Genomic DNA, 12,065 nt, shown 5'->3' with positions numbered 1-12,065 from the left:
TGATCTGGTTCGCTTTAAGGAGAAGGTGGGCTCAAGAGTTGTCAGCTTCCTTCTTTGGTACTAGAAGATGTCTTTGTGAGACTAAATCTAGATGCGGTAACACAATCACTGTTTTCCTCAGTGCAGCACAGAGTGCTCCGCATGAATGTGGAAGTAGCAAGGTCTCATCCCTTTGCACATTTGGCTGCCAAAGGAGAATGAAGAGCAATTTGTACACACGAGTACGTTGTCTTCCACTTGGTGCGTTGACATTTACCATTGTGTAGGAGGAAGTGCACCTTCTCCTTCTCCAACCATCCCACTACAATAAGGGAGACATTAGTTAATATCTCAACATCCTGAACCTATTCAAACAAATATTTGGGCAGTACCTGGAACAGATTCTGTGCAACTGAGACTGATGGTTTTCTCATCCGTGGAGCAGTACCTGGCAACCACAGTCCTGTTGTAGTACTTGTAATGCTTTGATATGGTGAGATGAAATCTTACTTTTCATCCTCAGACATGAGAGAAACTTCCATGTTTTCTCATTTTATGACTAATAAATTAATGTATTTTTAAATGCTTGCATTTTTAAATTTAATATCTTTTTAAAATCTGGGGGATTGTGAAACCACGCGATTTAAATGTTATTTATATCCTGCCCCTTTTATATGAGATGCAAACAATGCTTCCTTGGATTGGTAGTTTGGCTGCTGAGTTTGGCTGCTTTGCAGCCAGTAGCTTAATACTGAAACTTCTGAAGAACTATGAGGGAAAATGTTTTACTGAAATAACTTTTTTTTTCAAAAACATATTGATGAGATGTTTTCACGTATTGAGGAACATCAACATTTTCCATTTCTTTTCTCATTCTATCTCTAAATCCAGAAAGATACAACCATGTAAAAATTCTTCATCTCTCAAATGTGCATGGCAAAACCAAAATTCTCCTCTGGATTCAGATACAGTAGTGTTGATTCAGCCCCATTTTGATCAAGGTAGTAATAAAAAGATAACTAATAAGTTAAAAAAACCTCTGATCCTTGAACTGTATTTTCCAGAAATTGATGCAGATAGGTCAAGAGTACACTGGTGTTTTTACTTTCCATTTTCCCTCATAGAAAAAAAGATGTTCGAAGATAATCTGTCTTTAAATTTTACGCATTTTATGCAATTTTATACATGGTTGGTGTAACGTATGTTAAGTATTGCCTTGTAAACATGGAAAGTGTGATATATATATATATGAAAGAAAAAAGTAGATGGGGTTTTTAAGATTAATCTGTCAATTTGCATTGTGGATGATAGCGTGATGACCATGATTCAAAAAAATCAGAATCTACTTAGTCTTTCCAAAGAAAGATCTTTCCAGAGTTCAGTTCTTGCATACTGGAAAGAGAAACTGGTGTTCACACTCTTAAGACGTGAAGAGAGAGAAAATTAATTGCTAAGGCAAATATTTAAAGTAATATGTAAATATGTTTAAAACTTTTTAGTTGCTCTATGATTCTCTTTTGCCTTACTTAAATATTAAGGACATGCACTGTATCTTGTACACAAAAGGATGTTTTTTGCATTACTTTTTTTCTGTGTTATTCCTTCTTTAAAGGACATGCTGTAACAACCAATCTTTTGCAGGTGTCCTGTTTTTCTTGTTTGTGACAAAAACTGGTTTGAAGGTATATTTATGATGACTACAACCGCAGAGCGAAGGTTCATCAATCTCAGGAAACGTCTAGATCAGCTGGGCTATCAGCAGCCGTTGGGAGTGGAGAGTTTACCTTTGGTGGAAAAGCTTTTTAGGTATTCAAAAGGAGATTCGTTAAAAAACGTACCAATGGTAGAGTAGGCATTGCTTAGCTTTGACATACAAGGGAGAATACTTAGTCTGAAGATTCAAGTCTGTTATTTCAGAGCTAACATTCAGTTCTTGTGTATGATGAAGTCAAATTGTTTTGCTTAAGTGATGAGAACATTTCTAACTGAACTAAACGAAACCTTAAATTGTTTCTAAGAATCTATGGGCTAGGAAAATTCAACTTTTCTAACCCTATAAGGGAGCCAAGAATAGTCAATATGTGCTTAAAGGATACACTCTTTAAACTGGTTGTATAAAAAAGAATCCCTGTTGTCTGCACCTTGATGTAAAATAAAACACAACTGCATTTATTATGATCTCATCTGGAGAAGTTTAAATTTGCTATCTCTGCAGTTTTTAACAGAAAAAAAAATTTCAGATAACTTTCTTAATGTATCTGCCATTTCATGGCTTTGATGTGATTACAAACATGGTAATTTCCATAGTAATCCTGTTACATGTGGCTAAGTATGCAAACATAGGTATTCTGGTTCTGTTCTCTAGCATCTAATTCAGGTGGAAGAACATATGTAGACAGATGTGGAGTAATGTGCTGTCAACAATAAGTCTCATTCTGATGTCTAACGAAAAGGTTTAATCTCTCAGTCGCTGACTTTTGATTTATTGTCACAAAAATGTTTATAGCTACTTACCACTAATCTCTTATGGAGCTTCTGATCTCCATATAAATACTAGTAACCTGCTGGCCTTGTTAATTCTTTACTTCAAGTTTCTCCTGTAGTAAGTAATGCTACAACTTACTCTTATTGCTTAGAGGAAAAAATCATCTTGCCAATTTTGAGCATCTCACTTGATGTAGAAAAGAGAGTTTATTGAATTATCAGATATAATCTCCTGATATACTGTCTTAATTTTTTTTTTTAATTTGACCTGTCCTTTCCTATTTCATTTTTTTGAAGTGAATGATTCCTGTCTTTCATTTTTTCTTACATGAATATTCTCTTTGCCTTTCTTTGAACTCATTTGTTCTACAGTTAACATGGTCTCAGGGAAAGGGTTTTGTTTCTCAGGGCATTATAAATATTTGCATCTGCAGTGTAAAGGCTGATAACATTTTAACCTGTATGATGCTCCTTTATTCTAGTGACCTAGTTCATACAACTGAGAGCTTGCGCAGTGCAAAGTTATCTGCTGGGAAAACTGAAAAAGAATGCAGCAATTTAGATACTATTTTGGAACCTTACAAAACAGAGAATGCTCAGCTTACCAGGGAAAATAATGAACTACATTTAGAAATATTAAAAATGAAAGAACAATCTGATCGTCATGTTAAAGGTAATATCAGAATTATATGTATTTTTTTTAATTCTTCCGTGCCACAATAAAATTGCAACCAAATCCTTGATCCGCATATTCATTTATCTGCCGCTTATAAGTGAGTGTGAGTCATCAAGTTTGGAGACTTTAATGTATTAAGGGTCATGCACAGACATTTATTTTGTAGTGCAAAAGCTTCTGACGTCCTGCAAATCATTGTTTTCATCAAACACAAAAATGTTAGAACTTTTTAATACAGACTTTTGTTCCTTGAAATGCTACTTTTTAATTTAAAATTAAATACTGCTGTTAAATGTGCCTTTATTCTACAAAGGACTGTTATTTCTATGACATGTATAAATATGTATTTTTGTGTGGTTTTGTGTGTATATATACATATGTATGTGTGTGTGAAAATTTCTTGTTATGGAAAAAGAATATAGGATTCTCTTTATTTTTCCTAGTAGCCCCAAAGTAGACATAATGAATAAAAAAAATAATAGTGCTTTTTCTCTCCCCTGAAGATTTGAAAGCCTCCTTAAGGAGGGTTGAACATGAAACAGCTGACTTGAAATTTCTGAATAACCAATACATACATAAAATAAAAATACTGGAAAAAGAGAACAAAGCCAAGAGTGAAAAAATTCAGCAGCTTCAGGAGAAGAATCTGCAAGCAGTGGTACAAACACCTGGTGAGTGTAAATAATCACAGATATTTCTGTTTTTCTCTGGGCTTTTTTTGGCTCTTCAGAATATCTTTCCCCTCATCCCCCCCACCCCCACCCTGGAAGAGAAGTTACTGTAGTAACGTAACGCTCCAATAGAATAACATGACCTTTTGAAAGTTTTCCCTCTGAATTTAGGGGGTTTTTTTCTGTATGGAAGAATTTTCATTAGCATTGTGTTAGGTACAAATTTGAGTACAAACTTAGATTTCATAGAAGACTATTCAGCTGAAATGTGACTGGAAAGCACTGTTAATCAACAGCTATTTTTATTTTTGTAATGCTGCACCTACTTTAAGAGGCAGGTTGTTTGACACTTGAATCTTTTTGGCAGCTCATTAATGTGTGACTAATACAGATTTTTGTAACTGAAAAGTAGCAGGATGCAAGATATGTCTACATATCTTTTCTCTGAAAGCTTACAGTATTTAAAGGATCTCTTGATAACTTGAAATGTTCTGAAGGTTACTTTCGGGTTCATTTCTTTCTCCAGGGTTTCCTTTTTCTTCATTTTGTTTTTCAAGCTAAGGGAAATAGTAAGAATTATTTTGTGAAATTTCGAAATTGTCTTTTCTTTCCAAGTCCTTAAATTACCTCTGTGTTTTTGGCATCTGAAGGAAATTAATAGGTAGTTGGGTAAAATTAAAATTCCTCTCTATTTTTCCACACCTTTTTGTATTTCATGTCCTTTGCTTCAAAGGTGCGATTTTACACTATTATCTGTCTTTCTGCATACTTGCCTCTTGGTCAGCAGTCTTCTAGGATATTTCTATGCTACATCATCAAATATTGTATGTTCTTATTTAATTGCGTGATGAGGAGCATTTCTTGTAATTGTTCCCTCTGAAAATAATACTATGTTTTGCTTTATTTTTAGCATAATGTGACCTTGCAAGCAAATAATTTACTCCACTTGATGTGCTTATGATATTCATTCACTGAAATTATAGTAGGGTATAAGGAAAAAAACCATTACTAAACATAGCGGAGGTTTGTTGAATCTTAAAATAGTTCTTAATTGTGCAAAACAATGTCTTTTGTGATATTTTAATTCAGCTTTTTTAGTAAGGTAAATTACTTAACAAGTTCAAGAAGTCTGATCTGTAAAATATTTAGAGTCTGAAACACTGGGGAAAATGACTTACAGTGAACTTCGCATGTTTCTTCTTTATAAAACTGAACTTTGACAAAGCTGATACTAACCTTCAAGAATGGTGCTGTCTAGAGCATACAAATGTTATGAACTTATTATAGTAAGATTAAAGTGGTGAAATGTGCCAGTTCAGAAGCAGTGGAATAAACAGGGAATTTAATTTTGTACTAAAGATGACGACTTCCTTGCTCTAACTCCAAGTAATAGACCTTTGGGTTTGGGTTTTTAGGTGGCAGAAAAAGAAGCATTCCCTTCAGGCGTCAGCGCATGCAGATAGACCAGCCTGTGCCCCCGTCAGGTGTTAGTGCCTATCCAGTTCCTCAGCCAGAGGACCCTTATATCGCAGACCTTCTTCAGGTGGCTGATAATCGGTAATCTAAAGAACTGTTAAATGTTAAAGTTTAGGTGTTAAATATCTCCAGTGATTTTCCAGCCTCCACCCTCCTTCTGCCTTTCAAATTTGTCTCAGACAAAATGTTATTTCATGTGGTTTGAAGAGCACTATGGTTCTCAAGGAGGATTTTGCTTAGCACTTAGCACTTAGGACAGTGCTGCCTGTGACAACGTTGCAATGGATGTTTAATAAGTTGCTTATTTCCTTAAAAGATATTTCTTAAGATTTTTCTACTGTTTTTTAATTGTATACTGAATTGTGGATTGGGTATTCTGTAAAAAAGTGAGGTGTAATGTTTTGCATAGGAATAAACTGTTTTTCCCTTTTTGTTCTGGAACTCTAACATATCTTGATTTTTTTATAATACTATTTTTGGCTTGGGAACCTGTATTGTGAAAGGTTTGAGACAATTTTTTTTTTTTTTTTTTCATTTGGAATGTATCTGAGAGTCTACATGGCAAGATGTTGGCAGCTGGGGGACTGCAGGGGTGGCCTCTCTGAGAAGAGACCAGTGGCTACCCTGTGCTGGATGCAGCCAGTTCCACCTGGCTTCAAAACAGACCCATGATGGGTCACAGCTGAACCCATCAGCCAAACTGGTGGCTTCTCTGTGAAAATATATTTGAGAAGGGGTAAAAACCAATGCTGCACATCAGCAGTGAGAGGGATGAGTAAGAAAAATGAATCAACCCTGTGGACACCAAGGTCAGTGAAGGAGGAGGGGGAAGAGGTGGCTCAGGCACTGGAGCAGCCCGTGGAAAAGACCATGGTGATGCAGGTCATCCATGCAGACTGTGGAGAACAGCACAGCAGATACCCACACTGCAGCCCATGGAGGACCCTGTTGGAACATATACCCACACTGCAGCCCAGCCCATGGAGGACCCCATGTGCAGCCTGTGGACCAGGCTCCTGGCAGGAGCTGCAGCTCGTGGAGAGGAGCCCATGCAGGAGGAGGTTTTCTGTTAGGAGCTGTGGCCCATCAGGGACCCACACTGGAGCACTCTGTTCCTGAAGGACCGTACTGCGTGGAGATGACCCATGCTGAAGCAGTTCATGAAAGGCTGTATCCTGTGGGAGGGACCCCACCCTGGAACAGGGGAACAGCGTGGGGAGGAAGGAGCAGCAAAGCCAAAGTGTTACGAATTGACTGCAGCTCCCATTCCTGATTGCACCACTTGAGGTTGGGGGAGGTGTAAGAGTCAGAAGTGAAGCAATGAAGTTGAGCTTGGAAAGAAGCGGATGGTGGGAGCAAGATGGGTTTTAGTTTGCCTTTGTTTCTCACTATCCTACTCTATTTTTAATTGACAATAAATTGAATTAATCCTCCTCCAGTCAAGTCTGTCTTGCTTGTGACATTAACTGGTAAATGATCTCCCTGTCTTTATCTTGACCTATGAGCTTTTTCAACATATTTTTTCCCCCATCCTGTTGAGAAGGGCGAGTGAGAGGGGAGCTTGGATGTGGGTCTGGCAGCCAGCCGAGGTCAGTCTGCTACAAATGACAGCTTCTGCATTAATATTTTGTATGAACAAAACTATTTTTTGGAGAAATATTTATGTTCAGGAGCAAATAGAAAATACTAATATTGAATTACTGTGTACGGATGATTCTTCTAGGAATCAACAAAACCAGTGTTTTGCTGTATTTCAGAATTCATGAACTTCAGTTGGAAGTAACAGAGCTACAGGAAAAACTGGAGATATCTGAATGTGAAATGAAAAATTATAGCAAACAGGTATGTTTACAGGTTTTGTTATATTATTATTTGGCTATAGTAGCCACTGCAATGGCCTTGGTTATAATCTGCATTTTAACCTCATTGGGAAAGCACTGTAGGGCTTGTGAAAGACAATTCTTCTGATTTCCCCACATGGAGCTATTTCTCTTCTCTGCTTTTGGAGACAGCAGCAATGGTAAATACTTGTCCACTGCTTTACTGATATATTTTGTGTATTAAAATTACATGAAATAATCTAAACTTGATGATGCTAAGTAGAATTTTTTTATGTCTAGGGTTTTTTAGTGCAGAAGCATTAACTAGTCCAAAATAATAATTTCATCTACAGATATCTTAGGATAATTTTTTTTTGCTATTTAGACTGGTTGTATTTTTTCTATTTTTAATTTTTGAAACTTAATTTATGAATAACAGATTTCATAATATTTTGGTTAGATTGGATTGATATGTGTAGTCTTTAAATGAGGGAGTTGTTTCAATTGTTTATATGTTGTTGTATCTTTCAACATCTGGGGATTAGTGGACACCATCCTCTTTTTTTTGTTCACATCTTGGTTTTCCTCTTCCAGTTTTCCCTGTTTTTCAGTGACTGAAATAGTCACTGAACTTTCTGATTTAAAAACCGTTTTCCTAAATTTAATTGCTAGTCTTGGATGGTTAATTTGCAACATTCATTAACTTCACTTTAAATAAAAATTGTCTGTTTCTCCTCAAGAAAATAATCTAGTAGGAATTGTTTCAAGTTTGTTTTTTTTTTTTCACAAATTATATTTGATTAATTTATTTTTCTTTCAAATACATAACTTCTTTTCAGAAAAATCCAGAATAAAAAAATATGTACATTAAAGCTAAAAATTACACTATTAGGTGCATATCTTTTTGCTGAATGCTATATAGATCTTTATTTGAACAAAGGTTCTATTGAGTGGTGCAGAAGATTAAAAAAATCTCTTTTTTTCTCCTGAAGGTTGAGCTAAGAGACAAAGAAATAGAGCGCCTGGTGCTAGCATTGGATGGTGGTCGTTCTCATGAGGTTATCTCTCTGGAATCAAGAAGTAAAAGCAATGAGAAGCTTATTGCCCATTTGAATTTGCAGGTAATCGATTTATTACTTCTGTTTAGTCAAAACTAAAAATACTAGCAATCTCAAAAAAAAAAACCCAAAAGCTTTTAGTTCCTTAAAAAAAAAATCACTATTAGATATAAAATCAGTCAGTTTAACTTGCTTTGCTTTTTAGGTGGCAGTGTTTCTTGTCTAAGGGTATTTCATTTCTTGTTTTAAAAGTCTATTAGAATGGTATAGGTAAGGAATTCTATGAACTCACATCTGTACATAGTAATGTTAATCTGAGAGTATTCAGAACATTTCTGTATGATACACTGTTTTCAGCAAGTTTGAAAATATTTATTTATTTTATTTTCATACCTAATACCATTTATGTTTTGGGAACTAACAAACAATGGTATACGTACTTACGATAAGAAGTAGTCCTGCAGATAATCTCATCAGATAGTGGGGAATCTCCGTCACTGACTTCAAATGGTCCCCACCTTTATCCCAACATAGTCTTACAAAGAAGGGATAAGCTTTGGATAAAGGTGCTTATGTTTACTGTGCCCATTAGCATGCATTCAAGATTGGTCTCGGAATGAGAGTTTAAAAAAAATAGTGCAAGGCAAGCTGGAGTACAGATCAAATAAAGCCCAACTCTGGATTTATGCCATCAATTCTGTTTTTCCAACTGAGTTAGGCGTTTTGTATAATGATTGTGCATGATGTACGGTGGCATGAGAATCATGTTGTAGAATTTATTAGCTTAGGTTCAGCGCTACAAAAATGCAGAAGAAACCATGACTTGGAAGACATTTTTCAGTGATCCTGAATTAGTAAGTCATGCTGAACGTAAATTGATTGTACAGTGAGTGAGGCCAGAGGTGTATAAAGCTCATTTTGGACCATCAAGAGTATTTGCTGAGGCTCAGTGCCAGTATATCACTTTTATTCTCTGGCAGTATACAGATGGATATCTGTATGTGGTACTATGACGGGGCTCAGACTTCCTTCTATATCTACAGTAATACTTCCTTCTGGAGATTTGAGGAAAGTTAGGTGGTGATGGAAGCTGAACAACTCTGTTATCTTGAATCTTTCAAGGTATGCCAGGCTCCTATTTTCCTGGGTAGTGTAACTTACTGTGTATTTTTTTTTTATTCCTACTGTACATCCCTGCCTCTCTTCACTTTACTGTCAGGGAAAGGTATACTGGGAAAAACAATGTAGAGCAGGATTTCTGAAGGTGTTGTGTTTAAGGTGCTGAGATATGTTGGAGGCAAGATAGGTTTTGGGAATTTGATCTGTAAAGCTTCACTTTCATGAAGGGGTAACAGTGAGACTAAGCCTAGCAAATGTGCTACAAAGGTGGAGAGAAGAATGAGGCTTCTGAAATTTAGGGAAACTGAGTTCACTGTGTCTACCAGAGTGATGCCCGAGACAGATTTCTATACAGATCTCTGCTTTTCAGTACTTTTCAGAATAAACTTCAGGTTTTGGAGACTAGATAAAGAATAGTGTTGTAATCAATTTCTTCACCTTGCACCTTTGTAAAATCATTTTTTCACGTTGATAAACATTGAATTCTAACAATGCCATTTTTAACAGGATGTTCCTTTTTGACTATGGATATGGAGATACTCTTTCAGAAAATTGGGAAGAACTTTTGCCACCCAGTTTAACAGTACACATTAATGTTTTAATGAAAAATATCTTTCAGGTTGAATACCTTCAGCAAACAAACAAAGAACTTGAAAATCGCATTCAAGACCTCTTGGACACAAAACAAAATGTGACTAGTGAGGTAGTGCATTTAAGCAATAAAAATGAAGAACTGTGTCAAGAACTCAATGAAATAGATCACTTGGCACAGCAGTTGGAAAGACACAAGGAAATCGTGCTTGAGACTGCAGACAAGGAAATAGGAGAAGCAAAGGTAAACACTAATATGTTACAGTGTGAAGGATCTGCTCAGCTCCTAGGTGGCTTTATATCTTTTCGTTGTACCAAATGACCTATTGGCTTGTAAAGGAAGATTAAAAAGATGTTTTTTACAGTTCACTTAATGTCATACAGAATTTCTCGCTGTATTAGATAAGTTTAAATAAGAGGCAATCTGTCTCTTCTGTTAGCTTAGTATGAAATAAAATTCTGAGATACTTAAAACTATTGATAGGTATTTGCAACAGCGATGCCTGTGGTGGAGTGGTTTTTTCTATGAGGAGTCATGCAATGATTTATTTAACTGTTATGCTGCAAAAGAGCGTGGGTGTGTATACCACAATTTTTTCGTGCTTCCAGTTCATAGGAGCTTTACTTCTTCAAGTATGGCAAGGAACTAATGGTACTTTTATTTCTTACAAAAATAGCCTGTTTCCTTTTTTTTCTAACAAGGGAAATGTTGTCATTTTGAATATGTAACTTTTAACATATAGGTTAATTTTGGTTGATAGAAAGAAATTGAAAGAAAACACAGTGAAATACAGGATCTTGAAGAAACAATAACAAGGCTTAAATCAGTAAGTAGAAATACTTCCAGTTCTTGTTTGTAGCATTTTGATCATGCTGTCATCCATGTGATTCTTTCATTTATTATGAAAATTAACAATTTATGAGAGGACAACTCCATTGTAATAAATTACTGATTAATAAATGAAAGAGCTAAAGAAGCTACATCATTATTGCAAAAATAAACTGAACGAAACCTCTGCAGACAGTGTGGTTGACTGTGTCTTTATTGTATGTTTCCTTTTTTCTGGTATCTGAAGTTGTAATTTCCATGGCAGAATCGTGTTTACCACAGAGGAGTTATGACATCGTAGAGGATTTTCTTCATTTAGAAACTACCATGTCTCTTAATGAGTATGTGAATAATTATGCAATGCTTGCCTCACTCAGAAACAAAGCATAGTAGACCAGATTAAAAACACCAGTGTTATCAATTCTTTGAAGACTAAACTCTTTCCAGCATATAGCAAGTTGTATATTAGTTGTGTACAGTGTTTTGCTTTAGTATTTCTAGTGAACTTGGAAATAAAATATTTCATTTTCAGGGCACCAGATTATAGGAAAGATATGCCAAATAGCATTGTTTAACTGCAGGGGCGGGTTGAATGAGATTCCGTATTTTAACACGAACAGGGTTACTAAGAAGCTTTAAAACTAATTTCTTGCTTTAGTTATTACTTTTTCCATGTTTGTATCCCCCATCCTTCTGGGTGGTGTCTTGAATTAAACAAGGGTTAATCTTGCTTGTTTTGCCACTGATTGCAAACTGTGTCAAAGATAATGCTTACTTTGTAAAAAATAGCGTAAAAACAATGATGGTCTTTAACGAATGTTAAAGCATAAAACATCCAGGTTAAACAGAATTAAACAGTGTTGAATATTAAAAGCTTAACAAAATGTTAAATAATTTTTCCCAAATATCTCTATTGGCACTTCTAATTTTTGTAATAATACTTGTTACTTCAGGAGCTGTGTGCATGCCGTAGGGAGAACGAGAGACTGACTGAAGAACTCTTTGGAAAAGCAGATGATAAACAGAATCTTGAAGTGTTGTTAAACCAGCTTGAACAAGAGAAACAAAGACTGACAGAAAAAACAGAGAAGTTAGAAATAAAAGGTAAATCATCAAGTGTAGATTCTTGTAAATTATTTTCCTATAATTTTTTGCATAGAAAACCTTTACTAGTTAAGATACAGTTAATCATATTAAAAGACTCAGCATATGTAAATTAAAAGACGACTGTCTTCAGTCAGAATTGAAGTGAAAATTTCTGTCACAGAAACATGTTTTCATTTTGTTTGTGAGAACTGAAAGTAAAACTTTTTACTGTCATCCCACGGGTCATCCTAATACTAATGCTAAGACAGTTTCATA

General features: G+C 35.5%; 1 protein-coding gene across 1 annotated transcript in view; it reads left to right on the top strand.

Annotated features, from left to right (window-relative positions):
• The first annotated feature begins 1,672 nt into the window (after positions 1 to 1,672).
• The window catches only part of CEP135 (centrosomal protein 135kDa), a 30,892-nt gene continuing 20,499 nt past the window's right edge, over positions 1,673 to 12,065 (top strand). The window contains exons 1-9 of the mRNA XM_010142320.1: positions 1,673 to 1,785; positions 2,946 to 3,136; positions 3,643 to 3,810; positions 5,226 to 5,367; positions 7,044 to 7,128; positions 8,099 to 8,227; positions 9,903 to 10,118; positions 10,636 to 10,701; positions 11,657 to 11,807. Coding sequence (XP_010140622.1) covers positions 1,673 to 1,785; positions 2,946 to 3,136; positions 3,643 to 3,810; positions 5,226 to 5,367; positions 7,044 to 7,128; positions 8,099 to 8,227; positions 9,903 to 10,118; positions 10,636 to 10,701; positions 11,657 to 11,807 — 1,261 coding nt within the window. The remainder of the gene's footprint in view (positions 1,786 to 2,945; positions 3,137 to 3,642; positions 3,811 to 5,225; positions 5,368 to 7,043; positions 7,129 to 8,098; positions 8,228 to 9,902; positions 10,119 to 10,635; positions 10,702 to 11,656; positions 11,808 to 12,065) is intronic.

This window comes from Buceros rhinoceros, unplaced genomic scaffold (assembly GCF_000710305.1).
Source record: "Buceros rhinoceros silvestris isolate BGI_N320 unplaced genomic scaffold, ASM71030v1 scaffold6188, whole genome shotgun sequence".
NCBI lineage: Eukaryota > Metazoa > Chordata > Aves > Bucerotiformes > Bucerotidae > Buceros > Buceros rhinoceros.
This window is presented reverse-complemented; position numbering and strand designations above follow the sequence as displayed.